Source organism: Lonchura striata, chromosome 23 (genome assembly GCF_050655825.1).
Source record: "Lonchura striata isolate lonStrDom1 chromosome 23, ASM5065582v1, whole genome shotgun sequence".
NCBI classification, from domain to species: Eukaryota; Metazoa; Chordata; class Aves; order Passeriformes; family Estrildidae; genus Lonchura; species Lonchura striata.
The window spans coordinates 6032573-6049455 of NC_140725.1; the positions used below are offsets into that span (position 1 = coordinate 6032573).

Genomic DNA, 16883 nt, shown 5'->3' on the forward strand with positions numbered 1-16883 from the left:
CCCTCAGCGGCCGCGCTCCCCTCGGCGGGGCCGCGCTCCCCTCAGCAGGGCCGCGCTCCCCTCGGCACCGCCCGCGCTCCCCTCAGCGCGGTCCGCTCCCCTCGGCGGGGCCGCGCTCCCCTCGGCGGGGCCGCGCTCCCCTCGGCGGGGCCGCGCTCCCCTCGGCACCGCCCGCGCTCCCCTCAGCGCGGTCCGCTCCCCTCGGCGGGGCCGCGCTCCCCTCGGCGGGGCCGCGCTCCCCTCGGCGGGGCCGCGCTCCCCTCGGCGCCGCCCGCGCTCCCCTCGGGGCGGTCCGCTCCCCTCAGCGGGGCCGCGCTCCCCTCAGCGGGGCCGCGCTCCCCTCAGAGCGGTCCGCTCCCCTCAGAGCGGTCCGCTCCCCTCAGTGCGGTCCGCTCCCCTCAGCGCGGTCCGCTCCCCCCAGCGCGGTCCGCTCCCCTCGGGGCGGCCTCGCCGTCCGCTGCCGCCCGAGGGGAAGCCGAGCCCGGCGTCGTGCCCCCTTTCTTGCGCGGCCCTGCCTCCTCTCCCGCTCTGCCCTGCTCCCCTGGCCGGGGACGGTTCCGGGGCTCAGCTCAGCTCCCCGCGGAGAAGGCGAGCGGGGCCGCGCCGCGGGGTCCGGGCGGAGCTGTCCTGCGGGTCGCTGGAGTTCTTTCTGGTTTTCATAGTAAGCCTTCGGGTTTGTGAAATTCAAAGTGTCTGATTAATACATTTCAGTAGCTGCAGCTGACTGAAATCACAGGAGAAAGTTGCAGCCAGCAGCGGCTGCAGAGGGTCTGTGTGGCATTGAAGAGTGGTGAAATCTTCGCGACGAAAGTCTTTTGCCCTAGCCTGTTAAAAAAAAAAAAAAAAAAAAAAGAAAAGAAACTGTTACACCTGTTTATTTTTCTGAAACGCTGACAGATAAAATCTATTTATTGTAGAAATTTTTAAAAATTAAAAGAAAAAGACCAACCAAATGATCTTGCACATATGATGTTAGGGAGTTTTCACGCTTTTTTTCCATGCTCTTCCACAATGTTTGTAGTTTTCAGTGGTTACTCTTCATTTGGGAAGGTGCTGTGATTAAACAAAATGTCTGACTCATATCCAGGCATAAAAAAGTTAATAAAATTCCTCTCACTGCAGCAGAAAAATTCATTTCTAACTTGTCTTGAACAACAAAAATACAAATGTCATGTCCCATACATGAACATCTAAATGCTAACTTTCTGTTATTTAGACAGCAGGAACAGAGTGCATTAAATACGAGGCTTTTTATTATGGAGAGATTAAATGCAAAACAAGCATTAGCAGTTATTGCCCACAGGATTTTACGCATCAAGAAATGCAAGAATCAAAGCCACAGCAGCAGCATGAACTTACCTAAGTCACAATATTACAGTTATGTATGTTCCAGTATATTATACGACCTTAAATTTTACAGTGTAAACACAATTATGTATTTATGTATACACATAGAAGTGAAAAGGAAAGAAACCTACAGCAAATAGTTTTAATAGTTCTCGTGTGTATTTCTTTAATGCTGCTACAAGCAAAATAGCAGTTTAGGTTTTCTGGCTTCTTTTTTGCTAGTATTGTACAGTTTTCAGGCAATCTGAAACATGGCTGGTTGGTAAGTATAATGACAGTGCACTTTAAGAATTTCATTGTGCTGTAACATCATTATGTTATATCTCACAGATTATTTTTTTCAACAGATGAACAGTATGTCATATCTGCTAGTAAGAAATACACACAAAAAATACTAATGCATTTCAGCTGTGACCACCTCACCAAGTATTTACAGTGTTTCAGTGCTGTGCACCTCAAATAAATGTATTCCATACATGGAAAGCTTGATTACAAATGTACCATAGTATTTTGTTCATCTTTGCCCCCTTTATAATTTCAAGATGTTTCATGGAACTTCCTTTACACCATATGGACCTGAACAGCAAGTGGATAAATGTCCTAATGTTTTGTTATCCCCATTAAAAGCATAAACACAAATGCTCCTCCTAAACAGGTAGGACCTTTGTTTGATTTAAAAGCTTATCAGTATTCAGGGGAGACACAAACAGAAAAGGACTAGTTTTACTCTTTGATAAACCTTTTATATGTCTTTTGACATTGTAACTCAAATCAGGAAGGTACTACCATATTTGCTTTTTTTGGTTCTCTGTTTTTGGAGTTTTTTTTCTGTTTTCCATAGTAAACCTTCTGGTTTGTGAAAATCAAAATGTCTGATTAGTAAATTTCAGTAAATTGTTTTCTGATTTTGCTATCTTATTAGAGTTATGAAAAATGTCAAAAGTAAAGCTCACAACATGTCTGGAATTCATGATGTTTAAAAAAATTAGTGGTGTATTGAATTCTGACAGTATACTATAAGAAATTCACTTTGATTTTTCTGCTGAGGAAGTCAGTGGTGATGCACTGAAAAAAAGTACCATGGAGCCAACAAATTAGTGATCTGTTTTGCAAATGCTTTTTCTCTTTGTATTTACAACAGCTTGAACTGTGGAATAAGTTTGACATTCTGCTTTTGGTCAGCTACCAAATGTCTGTTTGAATTCTCACACTGATTAGGCAGAGACATGTTTATCAATAAATTCTTTTGAGAGTATCTTTAGCCTAATTTGATTTACTGGTCTTTGTAAAAATATTGTTAGACTGTAAATTTTGTTTTCTACTTTTCAGTTTTAATAGTACCAGCTGTGATTTTATGCTTTTTTCCTAATATGTGGGCTGAGAGGATGTATGTTTTCCTTTTTAGCTGGAATGTAGAAGTTTATACACTGAGATCTATGCCACATTTTCATTACAAAAGAAGTAAAGAAACTGTTTAAAATTACTTAGCTACTATTCAAAGGGTTACACAGCTATGTAAACAGCTGGCTAAAGTTGAATTATTTAGCTGCACTTACACGTAGGTCTGGGTTATGTCTCTGTTCAGGAATTATCCCAGCACTGGGTAGTGCAGCTAATGGGTTAACTCACACTATATTTGAAGATCAGTGGGGGCACGCCTACTGCTGGCATTACTTGACAGTGACTGTTGCCTAGACAGAGACAAAAGCTTAGGACTATTCCAATTTCTGCTTTGTGTAGATTCTGAGCTCACCACCCCCATGGAATCAGAAGTGTCTGGTCGGCTGGAATTTTTTCCATCAGCATTGTAAGGAATTTGGGCTTTGTTTACACTGAAACTGCTCTGTCTTCTGTCCCTGTTCTTTGGAAGAGAATTTGTTAGTGCTCCTGTGTCCTCAACCATTGTCTGTCGTCTAAAACCGGCATTAGGAAAAGTTGTACCAGGTTGCAATGAAGTTTGACCTGGCAACTCAGCAAAGCTTCTCAAGTACATGTTTGAGGCAGTATCTGCATTCTGAGTATCAACAAGAAAATGTTTCTTTTCAGCCTCTTCTTGTGCATCATGTGTCTCAGTCCAAAGCTCACCAAGAAAGCCTTCGTTATTATTTGTGCTAGCATTTTGAGTCTGATTGTCTAAAGCATTTGTAGCTGGCCTCTTCTTTGGAGATTTATTTTCCTGATTGCAATGGGTGTAATTGCTGCTGCTTTCTGCACGGTTATTTTGCACAGACTGAAACATAGAAGGAGAATTTAAAACGGGTAGAGCATAGTGTCAGTTTGCTTTTCCATCAAAAAGGTATAACTGCTAAGAGCACAAGGAAGTGTTTTCTGAGGGGTGGTGGATATTCCCAGAGAAGAGTGTGGTATCGCAGAATATTTCTTAGATTTGTTTATGTAGAAATGGTCAGAGTCATCTTTGTTTTGATTCTGCTCACAGAGTCCCATTTTAATTTTCCGGAATCCTAAGTGGATAATTTCTAGAATATTTAAAAGCAATGATACAGTTGCTATTGATTGCATAAATAATATAAACACTGTCTTTTCTGTTGGTCTAGATACAAAGCAGTCAACTGTGTTTGGACATGGGTCTCTCTGACATTTATAAAGGGGATCTAAGTGAAAACCATAAAGAAGATACTGCCCAATCATAAAGCCAACTTCCACTGCAGATCTTGTGAAAATATGTATCACATAAGTGCAGAGCAAAGAGCCTCTTAGGGGTGCTTTGTTTAGCTTTCTTTGATCCAATTGCCGGAGCTCTCTCTCCAGTCTTTTACGATTTTCAGTCATTTCTAATTCAGTGCTTTCAAGTTCCACCCTTACCTGAGCTTTCTTTTTTTGCCTCTCTTTTTCCAATGCTCTTAGTCTGTATAAGGCATGACCCATATACACCAAAGAAGGGGAAGACACAAATATGACTTGCAAAACCCAGTATCTTATGAGAGAGATGGGAAAGGCCTCATCATAGCACACATTTCTGCAACCAGGCTGTTCAGTATTGCATATAAATTCTGATTGTTCATCATTCCAAACATCCTCGGTTGCCACTCCAAGGACAAGCATTCGAAATATGAAGAGGATCGTTAGCCAAATCTTTCCAATAATAGTGGAATGAATGTGGACCTCCTCTAAAATGCCTCCAAGGAAATTCCAGTCTCCCATGGTTATTCTGCCATATTAACACTAAAATGTATGAGAGAAAAAAGTATCAAACATTGTAAAAGTCGCATTCCTTCCGTAACATATTATGAAAAACACAACACTGGGAAAACTATCATATCTCATATTGTGACCATGGGAACATGACCAACTGCTCATTGATAATTAGGTATTATTTTCTTTCACCTATGAGATGGAGAACTGCATCATCTGCCTGTGCCTGCTTTATTATTAACATCCTGATAAGCACATCACTACAAGATATTAAACACCCTCAGTCTGCATCAGTTCGGGGGAAACTAGAGTGCCTGACTTGTAGCAGGATTTAAAGAGCATTATGTGATCTATTTGAACCACATCCAATGACAATGTGAGAGCAGTACATTTATATTTAGGACATTTATCAACATACAGGAATATTTCCTTGTCCTCTTTTTTGGATGTTCCAAGCCCCATGTCACAGCTGTAATTATGGCAGTCCAATTAGTATTTAACAGAAAATTGGTTATATAAAGGACCTCAAGAGGGAATAAATCATCTAATGAAAATGTCAATATTAATTAAAAAGACATGTTTAAGTATATAATTTTGTGCAGACATTTGTTTTTTGTTTATGGATGTCAACAATAAATAAATAGAATTGCTGTAATTGGTTTGCTTCCTCTGATTAATGATGTCTGCATTTGAAATAGTGAATAGAGTGCCAAGTGTCAAGCATTACTACTTCGGCCACAACTCTTTGAAACATAAATAATTTGCACAAAAATTCATTACCAGCATTTTCCCAAATGACTGTCATCTGAATACAGATAAACTGGTAACATATGTGTGTAATTGTACATCTCACCTTTCTTTCGTATATTTGTTTCTCCATTAACAGGATACTACATTGTGGTCAAAATTTTAAATTCCTTTTCAATATTTATGTTATTGTATACATATACAATTGTAACACAATTTTTCTTATGTGTGGGGACAAGCAAAACACTTGTAGATTTACCTTTTCATTGTATGAACAGCACAATTCAATAGAATAGTATCTTACTTTGGTATTTTTTAGGATAAAGGTACTTTAGCATAGCATTTTCTCTTCAAATTGAATTAATCTTCACCCTATAAAACAGGAGTGCTAACAAATCAACAGAAGCTGGAATCTTATGGTTGCAATATTGATGTCCATAGAGGAATCCTTATGTTCAGCCTTCTAAACATGAAAATACTTTTGCAAATCAGTATACAAAGGCAAGTTAGATATTTTTAAAAGATAAACTAATTTTAAATGAATGGTAAATTAAAAATAAAACATACCTTTATTTACAAAAATATGAAAAACTAAACATCTGCGACGTCCAATAAAATATTACAACCCCTGCCATCTTCCATCTATGTGAGTAAATTGACACATTATAAGCAGTTTATTTTGCCACAGTAGCAAATAGAGTGTGAGCTCTGCACATGGAATTTATATTTGCTGGGGCTGAAGGGAGGAGAAAATCGATCTATTGTTCAATCTAGTACTGCTTCAAGCATAATTTAACTATGAAGAGTAAAAGATTTTTAAAAAGCTAGAAATAAAAAATCTGCAGCTTTAAGTTCTTTGAGATTATATTCTCTTTTGCCTCAATAGCACCTTTTAAGTTTTAGGAACAGTCTCAGCCTCAGAAATACAGAATAAAACAGAACTTTCAGTCTACGTTTTAGTTTATGTATCTCACTAGCAGCAGACATTCAGCTTGCCTGTGCTAAAGAAGGTAAATCTTCCCAAACAGTGTAATTGTAAATTCCTGCAGACAGTCTGTTCTCCTGCAACAATTTACCACCCCACTCCTGGTGTAAAAAATCAGTGGATGTACTTTTGGCCACTCCAACCTCACTCCCTCCTCACAGACAGCATCTCTTACATTCGGTGATTCTGCACTTCTCATTTACTCTCCTGAGACCATATTACTTGTCATAGTGATGTCTTTAAAACATACAAATAACGCAACTCCACATTCCTGAACTTGGCAATGGTTCTACTCTATTTTCCCCATCCATAGAATTCAGTATTTCTTTTTGGGAGCAAATCATTATAATTCCTATCTTAAATGTCAGACATACTAAAGATGTCATTCTTCTTGATAGTGATACTTACGTATAGCATATATAAATGACTTGGTGCACAAGTTCAATTTTTAATCCAGACCTTAAGCTACCCATCTGCATTAGCTCAGCAGGAAAAATAGGGAGAACAGGATGAAATATTTTCTGTTATAAAAGAGAACACAAACTGTCTGATCTCAAAGAATATTTTGGGTATAGATGGTACGCTGGGGAAACCCTTTCAAACACTCTAAACATTAAGAAATGTTGGTCAGGGGGAGGGGAAAATACCTTGTTTTACAAAAAGGAAAAAAGAAATAAATATGTCTATTTTGTGTACAAAAATTTTTTTTCTGGAGCCAGCATTAGCAGTGCAGTGGCCAAGGGCACAACTTCATTAGGCATGCCTGGTATTAATGTGCAAGTCCACTGCTAGGACCAATATGAGTTTAGAAGCATATCTAGCACTATAATGTTCTTTTAGGTGATCCTCATCAGCACTCTGCAAAAGTGTAGTTCTGTTTCAAATGTCCTATAAAGGATGAATAAAATTCCTCTGCTGAGAACTCTAAAATGCTAATCATTATCTTTTAATTTTGGTACTGAAGATCAGTCAATAGGTCATGTCCAATTTCACACTTGACTGCTTGCCTCAATCATTTTGGCAAACTAGCAGTCTCCAGCCAGCCATGTCTATGAAGTACTTAAAGCAGGATTATAAACATGTGTCTTCTATTGAGTACTTAAAGTAGGTCTCTAAATATTTTTCTGTTATTAATAAAACCCTCTGAGTCTGCTGAAGTGGTCCACAGATAAACACACAACCCCTGCCAGCTCATGCAGAGATGCTGAAGCTTTGTTTGAAAACCTGAATTGTTTGGTGAGACTGAGCTGCCATGGGTGGAGATGTACTTGCTCTGTAAAACCTAAATATTAAAAAAAAAAAAAATTAATGATCCACAGTGTTCCAGTATGCATTATCTCTTTTAAAATAGTACTACAATTAAATGACAACTTGACAACCCACAAAGGAAAATAAATTCAAGTGCCAACAATAATTTTATAGTGTTGATGCTGCTTTTTATCTTAGTTCAGACAGCTTGGAACTGTGACTATTTACATAAACTGTTTATTACAATATTCAGAATTTAGGAATTTAGTGTTGTATGGAAAGGCTATTTATTTTTCTTCCAGGTCTAGAAGCTGCCTCACTGGCTTTTTATTCACTGGAAAATGGTCTCTAAATTTTTGTGACTATATTGATTTTTCTTAGCTTAGGGTCAAACGTCACAGTAATCCTCCAATCATGGAAATAGTCTCTGAAGATTGAGGCCTTTTCATTTCTATACAACAATAATGTGCACTTTATGTGTACAATTGATTTTTATTTTCTACCGTTATCTGTCTGACCCACAATGGACTAGATAAGTAGAGGCACAAACATCAGTGATGTGTCCTACATGTTTTCAGGCTAAATTGAACTCACTCCCATAGTTTTCTTTCAGTAGTGAAGAAGGACCACAAATGATAAACTGCAACAATGAGAAATTTGGACAAGTGCACTACTCAGTGTTGTCTTTAGGATCACCAAATTGAGCAGTACTGTGTTTGAAGGCAGGCCAGAGATTACCATAGGAAGACTGAAGCACATACTCTCCAAACTGGTGTATTTCCTGTGCTGCCTTACAGATTCACTTTTTATTGCTAAGATACACATGCAAATCAGTAGGTGCACATTTATATTTTCACTTTCACAAGCAAATTTCTGAAGATGCCCTGGCCTATATCAGAAAGTTTAAGGGGATTTTTTACAGTTTCTGTCTTTATCTTAGTTCACTGCTAATAGTTTTTAATTCATTCCTCTCTTAGTTCCTTAGCTTTAAAAATTTGTATTTTCTATATACTTTTATATAGCTTATATTTTCTCTCTTAATCCATTGTCTGTAAAATTTTATTTATACATATACAATGGTCCTGTAGCTTTCTGTGCCTGCTTTTAGTTCTCTCCTGAGCTTGCTCCTCTTTGCATTTTCAAGTTTCCATGTCTACTTTATTAATTTATATATTCTCTAATATTATATATATACTCTCTAATATTTTTCATCTTTCCTGCCTGTTCTGTATCCTGTTCTGCTGAGCTCAAGGCCAGTGTCTGTGGCTGGGGCCAGGGCAAGGGAGGTGAGCTTCACCTGGGAGCTGCAGCATCTAGGTTGTCCTCATGAGGTGTGAAAGTGGCTGAGCCAAGGATTAAGACAGGCTACAGGAAGGGATGGGCTGGTGTCGCCCTGATTCTTAAGATTTTCTAAAGCCTTCTGAGTTTACATTCTGTTAGAGAACTTTCTCACACAACTTTTTTGTAAACAACATATTGTTTTGCATTCCTTCATAGAGGTGGAGAAACTTGATGTACTAGTAGTTTGTCCAATGTCTTTGGAGAGGTAGCCCATTCACTCTCCAATCCACTGTCACCTTTGGAAAAGTATAAATGCTGGAGTCAGAAAATAAACTCTCTCTTTTTCACCTTGCAATAGCAGCAGCTCACATCTTGCTTTCACGTGACAGGCTGGGGCAGCAAATGTGCAGCCACTGAGGCTGGGGTATATAAAGCACAGCCTCTGGTCAGGGTGCTTTGCTGTTCCTTCAGCTCCTAGGCTGTTTCAGCTCTTTGGGCAGGTGTGTTCTGGCACTTAGAGAATGGAGCTGCCTGCCTGAGTCAGGCTTCAGGACCGGTGAAGGTTCAGCAGCCTGTGTAGTAGAAAGTACACTTGTGACACCCACCCCAGTCAGGATGCTGGAGGGAATCCCCCTGCTGTGTGACATCCCCCAAAATAAATCCACCAGCCTTGGGGTCTTCATGGTCTCAGTGGGTCTCTCCTGTTTTCCTGGAGTTGGGTATCCCATGTGTCAGAAATCCCACAGAAATCAGGCTGAGCCCACCATCTTAAATGCCCCCCCCCCAAAAAAAAGCGGGTCAGAAACCTCCCTCAAATAGGGCAGAGATCCTTCCAAAAGAGAAAGACACACCACACACCCACCAAGTGGGGGGTATGGAGGGGAGCAGTGTCACCCTGCAAATGCCAGGGGAGTACAGCCTGGTGTATCATCCCTCCCCCAGTAAAGACACCAGCCCTGGTGTCTCCACAACCTTCATGATCTTCATGGGTTTCGTAATCTTCTGAGGTTGGGGAGACACCTAGGAAGGGTCAGAGAGTCCCTCAAATGGAGCAAAGACCCACACAAAATGATGGGGGGCGAGGGGGACCCTGGATTGTCGCCCCAAATCTGTGCTGATGATGCAACAAGGGAACAGCCCAGGACCTGTGACCCTTCCCGATACCCCCTCAGAGGACCCCGACCCCCGGGTGACCCCTCCACCTTCACCCATCCCCTGGGTCCCATGGGCGCCTCCGGAGCTCCGCCCCCTGCCTTATCACTCGTCCCAGCAGTGACAGCGTTGGCGTTTTGGTGGCGTTTCCCTCCGGGGCGGGGTTTCCTCGCCCAAGTCCCCCAAAACTGTCCCCGCGCCCGCCCCGGCCCCATTTGCCCCCGGATCCCGCGGGGATGCGGCCCCAGAGAGGTATGGGGGAATAAGGGGGATGGGGGGAGGAGTGTCGCGGGCCCTTTAAGATCCGCTTTTAGGGGATGCTGGCCTTTTAAGACTGCTGGGACAGGGTGCTGCCCTTTAAAACACCTGGGAGGGAGCGCTGGCCTTTTAAGACGCTCTTTAGGGGATACTGGCCCTTTAAGAGCTGCTCTTAGGGGACACTGGCCCTTTAAGAGCTGCTCTTAGGGGACACTGGCCCTTTAAGTCTCGCTTTGAGGGGACACTGGCGCTTTTAGAGAGCCAAGAAGGGTCTGCTGACCCTTTAGGAGCCCTGGGGGAACGGGGGGACACTGGCCTTCAAGGAGCGGGGGGATCCCCGGGGCCTCCCCGCTGGATTCTCCCCGCGGGGGAGGAGGGGGTTCCCCGGGGAGGAGGCGGTGACGGAGGGGGCGGGCAGTGACGCGTGGGAATCCCCGTGACGTCACGACAGGGGCATTCCTGCCTCGCTCGGGGAGGGGCCGGGGGTTTGGGGGTCCCGGGGGGCCCCGTTATGACAGGGCGGTTTGAGGGATCTCAGGAGTTCAGGGAGCACCCCCGAACAGGGTTTGGATGGGACACGGGGATCTGGGGGGCGCCTGGGCGTTCAGCGGGGTTCCAGGAGTTTTCAGGGCTCCCCGGCATCCCGGGGACCCCCGAACCCCTCCTTGCACACCCCCAGGTCCCCCCCGCGCCGCTCCGCCCCAGACGGTGAAGCAGCTGCTGAAGGAGCTACGGCAGCAGAAGAGCAGGGAAGGGGCGAGATCCCCGGTGGGTGACCCCCTCTCCCAGGCGACACCTCCCGCGGGGACACCCCCGCTCTCCTCCCTGACCCCCTCGCTCTCCCCCCAGGTTTTGGCTCTGCCCTCCCCGCGCCCCTCGGATGGTGAGTGACCTCCGACCCCCCAGTTCCTCCCAGATCCCCCCACACCCTCTGCGCCCCGTAAATCCTCTCCATGACCACCCACCCCATCCCAACGTCCCACCCAGTCCTCCCACTGTCCCTCAATTCCCCTGCATGTCCCTCCCCCCAAATCTTCCTAGTTCTCCCCAGTGTCCCCCCATCACCTGGTCTTCCCTCAGGTGCTCCCTGGCCCCTCGCCCCCGCAGTGACACCCAGCCTCTGTGCGGTCCCACATGGGTCACCCCACGGCAGCCCGGGGGGCGCCCATGGGGGAAGGGCCTCCGGTGCGAGGGGGTTTCAGGTGAGCTGGTTGGAGGGGAGAACTGGGGTGTGAACTGGGAGATTAAAGGGGGGCAGTGTGGTAAGTGGGGGTCTGTGGGGCAAAACGAGAGGACAGTGGTGGGGAGAATGGTGGGGGGGAATGGGAGAGGGAATAGGGGAAATGGGGGGGAAAAGGGGGGCAGACAGCTGGAGGGGAATGGTGGGGCAATGGTGGGAGAGAGGGCACACAACTGGGAGGGGAGTTAAATGGGGGCAATGGGATGGTTAAGGGAGGCGATGGGAGGGAATGAAGGAAGCAACTGGGGACAGTGGAGGGGCAATGGGGGCAGTGGGAGGGGCAGTGAGGGGAAATTATGTAGATGGCGGCAATGGGGTGGCAGCTCAGGGGGCAAGGAGAGGAAAATGGGCGGGGGATCATCAGGGCAGGATTTGGGGGGGGCACCTGGAGCCCTGGGGGGTAACTGGGACCAAGCCCCCCTCCACCTTGACTGCCACCCTCTCAAGGCTGCTGCCATCCCTGGCCCTGCCTGGCCCCATCCCGCAGTGCCGTGGGGAGAATTTGGGGCCCCGCTGCTGGGAAGGGAGATCCAAGACCCGTATCCTGAACCCCAGGACCTGGCAGCCGCCCGCGCTGCACTGGGGGCCCGAGACCCCCGGGAGCTGCTGCGGCAGGACGAGGAGGGGGACACGTGAGTAGGGGGGCCACGGCAGGGCACTGGGGGTACAGGGGTCATAAGGGGGTGCAGGGGGCAAGGGGTCCATGATGGGTCAATGGGCTAAATTGGAGCAAATGGGGGGTGTCGCCGTTGAGGCAGGATGGGAATGCAAGAACTCCAGAAGGCTAGATGATGTGAACACTAACTACTTTATTTCAAATACATTGCTCTTTTATAGAGAGCATCATGTAGACTAATTCATTGGTCTTAAAGTAAAAACATTTCAACAATTTGTGTGCAGTGCTTGACGCACAGTGGCAGAACTTATCTATAAACAATGTGAACAACAAGAGAGATAGAGAGTTATTTACATTCCTTTGCGACTCTTTCCCAGGCTCTAGCCTGGTTAGGAACTCTCCTTTCTGACTGAACTGAGAATACCCATAGGGGGGTGTCAATGGGGGGCAATTTAGGGGGTCACTGGTGTGAAGAACTGTCAGTGGGGCCCATAGGAGTGCAATGGGAGGGCAGTGGGGTGAGTGGAGGTCAGTGTGGTGAGTGGGGGGCAATGGGATGAAGCAGGGTCAGTGTGGGTGGGATCAGTGTGGGGCAAATAGCAGAGTCAGTGTGGAGGTCAGGGGGGAGGCAATGAGGGAGTCAGTGGGCCAAGGCAGTCTGGGATCCCCCAGGGGCAGTTGTGAGCCACTGGGAGGGGACATGGGGTGCCAAGTCCTTTTGTGGGGTCTGTGTTCTGGGTGGAACGTGGGGGGTGGGTAGAGGGGCAAGGGGGTCCCCTCTAACCCCCCTCCACCCCCAGGCTGCTGCACGTGCTCTGCGCCGGGGGACACTGGGCGCTGGCCCGGGCTGCAGCCGAGGCTCTGCGGGACCTGGGGGGACTTGAGGTGCGGGAGCACCTGGGCAAGGTGAGGGGGGGACACACCTGGGGGGCCTGAGGGGGCAGCTGGAGGGGATCAAGATGCAGGAGCACCTAGGCAAGTTCATGGGGGGGTGCGGAGGGGAAGCTAGAAGTCCCAGAACTCCTGGAAAGTTGAGGGCATTGGGGGTAAAGAAGAGGTTATAGGGGTAATAAGTCGGTCTTATTGGGACAATTAGGAGGTGGCAGGGGCAAAAAGGCAATAATGGATCAGGGGGTGATGGGGGTGTTAATTCTAGGATAATTAATCACAGGGTTCTGTTGCAGTCTATTAACAGGGGGAGTGCTGAAGAATAAGGGGATAATTAATACTGGGGGGTAATAACAGTTGATTAGTGTTGGTATAATTAGAGTCCAATAAAGGGTAATGAAGGGGAAATTAATAACAAATAATTAATGAGGGGATGATAAAGGAATGATAAGGGGGGGCAGAGCAGTAGCAGAATACCAGGGTGATAATTTGAGGATTCAGAGGTGCTTGATGCCCCCCAACCACCCCCGACTCCCCCAGATCCCACCCAGTGACCTTCCTTTTTCCCTGCAAGAGCCCCCAGATCCCCTTTACCCCCTAGACATCTAACTTCCCCCAGGAGTCACACAAGTGCCCCTGACCCCCACTTCATTCTGTCCCTGACCCCCCATTTTATGCCCCCAGACTCCACTGCTGGTGGCAGCAGCAGCTGCAGCCCCAGAGATCGTGCGGGACCTGCTCGTCCTGGGGGCCAATCCTGACGCTGCTGACCACGAGGGCCGCACAGCCCTGCACCTGGCCGCTGCCTATGGGCGCCCTGAGATCCTCCAGGTGAGACCCCAACCCCATGAGGAATGGGCAACCATGGAGACCACAAAACTCTCCCAAAGGGGACCCCAAAATGGGTCCAGAAAGGGCACAGTTGTCCTGGGAGACCAGGGAACTTGCCTAGTGGGGTGCCTGGTATCCAGGGGACCCCAAATCTTTCCCCTTGCCTTCCCAGGCCATGATATCCTCCGGGGTTCCTGTCAACGTGGAGGCCAGAAATTTTGAGGGTCAGCAAATTTGAGGGGGGGCAAGGGTGGTGGAGGGGCTTGGGGTGGGGCCCCTGGTTTTGGGGTGAGGGTGATTCTTGAGGAGTCCTTGTTTGGGTGGGATCAGGGAGAGTTCTGCTGGTGGGTCCCAATGAGAGCGGGACTCAGGGGTCCCTGATTTGGGGTATCTGATGAGTCCCTATTTCAGGGTGTCTTGGGAAAGTCCCACTTGAGGGGTACTCAATACAGAAGGGGCTCGTGGGTCCCTGGTTTGAAGGGGACGCTGGGGATCCCCATTTTTTGGTAGCTCTTGGTGGGATTCCTGGTGGATGCCTCACTGTTTTGGGGGGATGGGGGATCTCCAGTTTGGGGGTCCTGGTTGATGACGGGCGGGTCCCAGGGGGTGTGTCTGTACTTTGAGGGGGTCCCTAGGAGGGTTCCAAATTCTGGGGGCCCTTCCTGACCCCTCCTGCTTCTCCCCCAGGCCAGACCCCTCTGCACTGCGCTGTCCTGGCCCACAACGCCTCGCTGCAGGGAGGCTACAGCCCCGCGGGGGGCTCTGGGGGGGGGTCCCCCACTCCCCAGGACCGATTCCGCTGTGTTGAGCTGCTACTGCAGATGGGGGCAGACAGCAGCAGCCAGGTACAAACCCTCAAAGACCCCCAGGTACCCCACGACCCTCCAGATGTCCCTCAGATCCCCTGGGTTCCCCACACAGACCTCTGTGCCCTTCAAAGATGCCTGTGTCCCACCTCAAGGTCCCTGTGTGCTGGGCAGACCTGAGCTCCTGGCCTTTGGGGTCCATTGGGGTACCATGGGAGGGTTGGGGTGAGGGTGGGGCAGGGGACTCCCCCCCCACAACACCTTTGTGCCCCAAAAAGACCCCTGTGTCTCCCTTCAGGGTCCCCATGGGCTGGATAGACTGTGCTCCCAGGCACTGGGATTTCTTGGCGTCCCTTTGGGGAAGTTGAAGATGTTGTAGGGGGGTGGGGGGTCCTGTGGGTCCCCCCCGACCCCTGTCTTGCCCCCAGGACACCAAAAGCAGCCTGACAGCACTGCACCTGGCCGTGAGAGGAGGCAACCTTGCCCTTGCCCACCTACTGCTGCGCCAGCCAGGCATGGCCCCCCGCCTCGTCAACATGAAGGTTTGAGGGACTTGTGGGGCTGGGGGGAGCTCTGAGGGCTTCTGTGGGGGGCTCTGGGTTCCCCTTAGGGCTTTATGGGGCACTTGGGGCTGAGGGACCTCTGTGGGGCTCTTGGGGCTGATTGGAGGGGTCTGTGGAGCTCTTAGGGGTTCCTCTAGTGGCTTGTGGGGTGGGAAGGGGCTCTGGGAGGCTCAGAGGGATCAGAAGGGCACTGGAGGCTTTGGGGTGTCTGTGGAGAGTCTGGGGAGGCCGGAGGTGTCGGAATCAGAGCTCAAGGGTGTCTGAGGTACCTCTAGGGGGGCTGGAGGGTGACTTGTGGGTACCCTGAGCCCCTGGCGTCCTGCAGGCCCACGGGAACACCCCCCTGCACATGGCAGCAGCACTACCTGGGACCCCCAGCCAGGAGCCCCTTGTGAGGCTGCTCCTGGCCTCGGGCGCCGACCCCAGCGCCCGCAACCTGGAGCACGACCTGCCCCAGAGCCTGCTGCCCCCCGGGGCCCCCGGAGACCCGGTGAGACCCCACGTCACCCTCACCCCACTGCACCCCACTGCACCCTAAAACTTCCTCATGATGGGTGCAAATGCCCAGAATTGCTCCTAGAACACCAAAATCCCATTGTTTTGCCTCAGATCCCTGCTGCTATGCCCAAAAGTTCTGGTGCTTTGTCCCCAAATCCTGCTGCTTTACCCCCTCATTTTCACAACCCCCCAAACCGTGGGGTCCTGTCCCAGGACCTTTGGGTGATATCCCCATGTTCTGGGGTAGAACCCCGAGTTTTGGGGACCTCTCTGAAGCTTCCCTCTCCCACAGCTCCGCCTCCTCCTGAGGAGCCGCCGGGGGTCCCATCGCCCCCCCCACACCGCCGAGTGACCAGAGGGGCGGGTATCGGGTGGGGGGACACCCCCATATTGGGGGATTTCCTCATGTTAACTTTTCCTGATTTCAATGAAATTGCCCCCAGATTTCTGTGAAATGAGTCTGAACCACATTGGTTTGGTGGGGGGAGGAGCACAGAGGGGATCCAGCTCCCCCTTGCCCTCCCCCCCAGCCTCATTAATGGGGGCTGCTAATGAAGGGTGTCTCCTCCAAATTGGGGGATTTGGGTGGAGTATGCCATATTGGAGGGGAAACCCAAAAACTGAGAGAATTCTGGAATTAAATAAAAACATTCTTAAAATCTGAGTCTGTTTTTTCCCAGTGCCCTCAGTCTCCCCTCAGCCTCTCCCAGTGCATCCCAGTGACCACAGAAAAAGGAAGGGGTTCTGGAACAAAGGGCTTCAAATTGAGAAAACCTCCTTTTCTCTTCTTTTAAGGATTGAGTCATCAAAAAACCCTCCTTTGACACTATTTAAAGGCCTGAAATTAAGGGGGTAAAAGGTGGGAAGTGTGAGGGGAAAAGAGCAGGAAACACGAGGGAGAAAGGGTGGGAAATGCAAGGGGAAGGAGGGTGATAACCATGAGCCAGCTGGGTGACTCCCAGAGGTGCCCCCGAATGCTGAGGATTTCCCCTCCCTGGCCTAGGGGTGCTCCAGAGGAACTGGTGAGGGGAGCATCCCCCAGAACCATCAAACCCCTCACTGCACCCACCCAGTCCCCTCACAGCTAAACCATCCCAGCTCCCCCAACCCACCTTCAAACCTTCCCAACATCCCCCAAAACCATTTTAGCCAGCTACAGCTCCTCTTTAGCACTCTCAAACCTCACCCAGCACCACTGAAAGGCCAGCTGACACCACCAAATCAATTCCTCCCAGTTCTTCTAAATCTACTCTATCACCACCGAAATTCC

The 16883-nt window shown here is 48.5% G+C and overlaps 2 protein-coding genes across 3 annotated transcripts; one reads left to right on the forward strand and one right to left on the reverse strand.

Annotated features, from left to right (window-relative positions):
- Nucleotides 1-835: 835 nt before the first annotated feature.
- GJA9 (gap junction protein alpha 9) lies at nucleotides 836-6474 on the reverse strand. Its single transcript, XM_085559828.1, is given in 2 exon segments — nucleotides 836-3603; nucleotides 3606-6474. Coding segments are annotated over 2 exon segments (1530 nt in total). The 5' UTR covers nucleotides 4510-6474; the 3' UTR covers nucleotides 836-2977.
- Nucleotides 6475-10026: 3552 nt separating this feature from the next.
- Nucleotides 10027-16277, forward strand: LOC144247525 (NF-kappa-B inhibitor delta-like). 2 transcript variants are annotated; one of them, XM_085559830.1, is made up of 12 exons: nucleotides 10027-10165; nucleotides 10851-10939; nucleotides 11021-11054; nucleotides 11252-11373; nucleotides 11859-12043; nucleotides 12828-12933; nucleotides 13600-13746; nucleotides 13919-13970; nucleotides 14434-14591; nucleotides 14981-15094; nucleotides 15441-15605; nucleotides 15906-16277. In XM_085559830.1, the coding sequence occupies exons 1-12, from the start codon at nucleotides 10150-10152 to the stop codon at nucleotides 15963-15965; spliced, it is 1248 nt and encodes a 415-aa protein (XP_085415956.1). In that variant the 5' UTR covers nucleotides 10027-10149; the 3' UTR covers nucleotides 15966-16277. The 2 variants fall into 2 exon arrangements, with proteins under 2 accessions (XP_085415956.1, XP_085415955.1); XM_085559829.1 differs by lacking the exon at nucleotides 10027-10165 and having other exon boundaries at nucleotides 10612-10939; nucleotides 15906-16110.
- Nucleotides 16278-16883: the final 606 nt, after the last annotated feature.

Bases quoted from the DNA above. Each gene is read 5' to 3' on its own strand.
- LOC144247525 (XM_085559829.1), top strand. From the start codon at position 10,742: ATGGGACACGGGGATCTGGGGGGCGCCTGGGCGTTCAGCGGGGTTCCA. The intron at 12,044-12,827 runs GTGAGTAGGGGG...CTCCACCCCCAG, and splicing joins CAGGACGAGGAGGGGGACAC to GCTGCTGCACGTGCTCTGCG. The intron at 13,747-13,918 runs GTGAGACCCCAA...TTGCCTTCCCAG, and splicing joins GGCGCCCTGAGATCCTCCAG to GCCATGATATCCTCCGGGGT.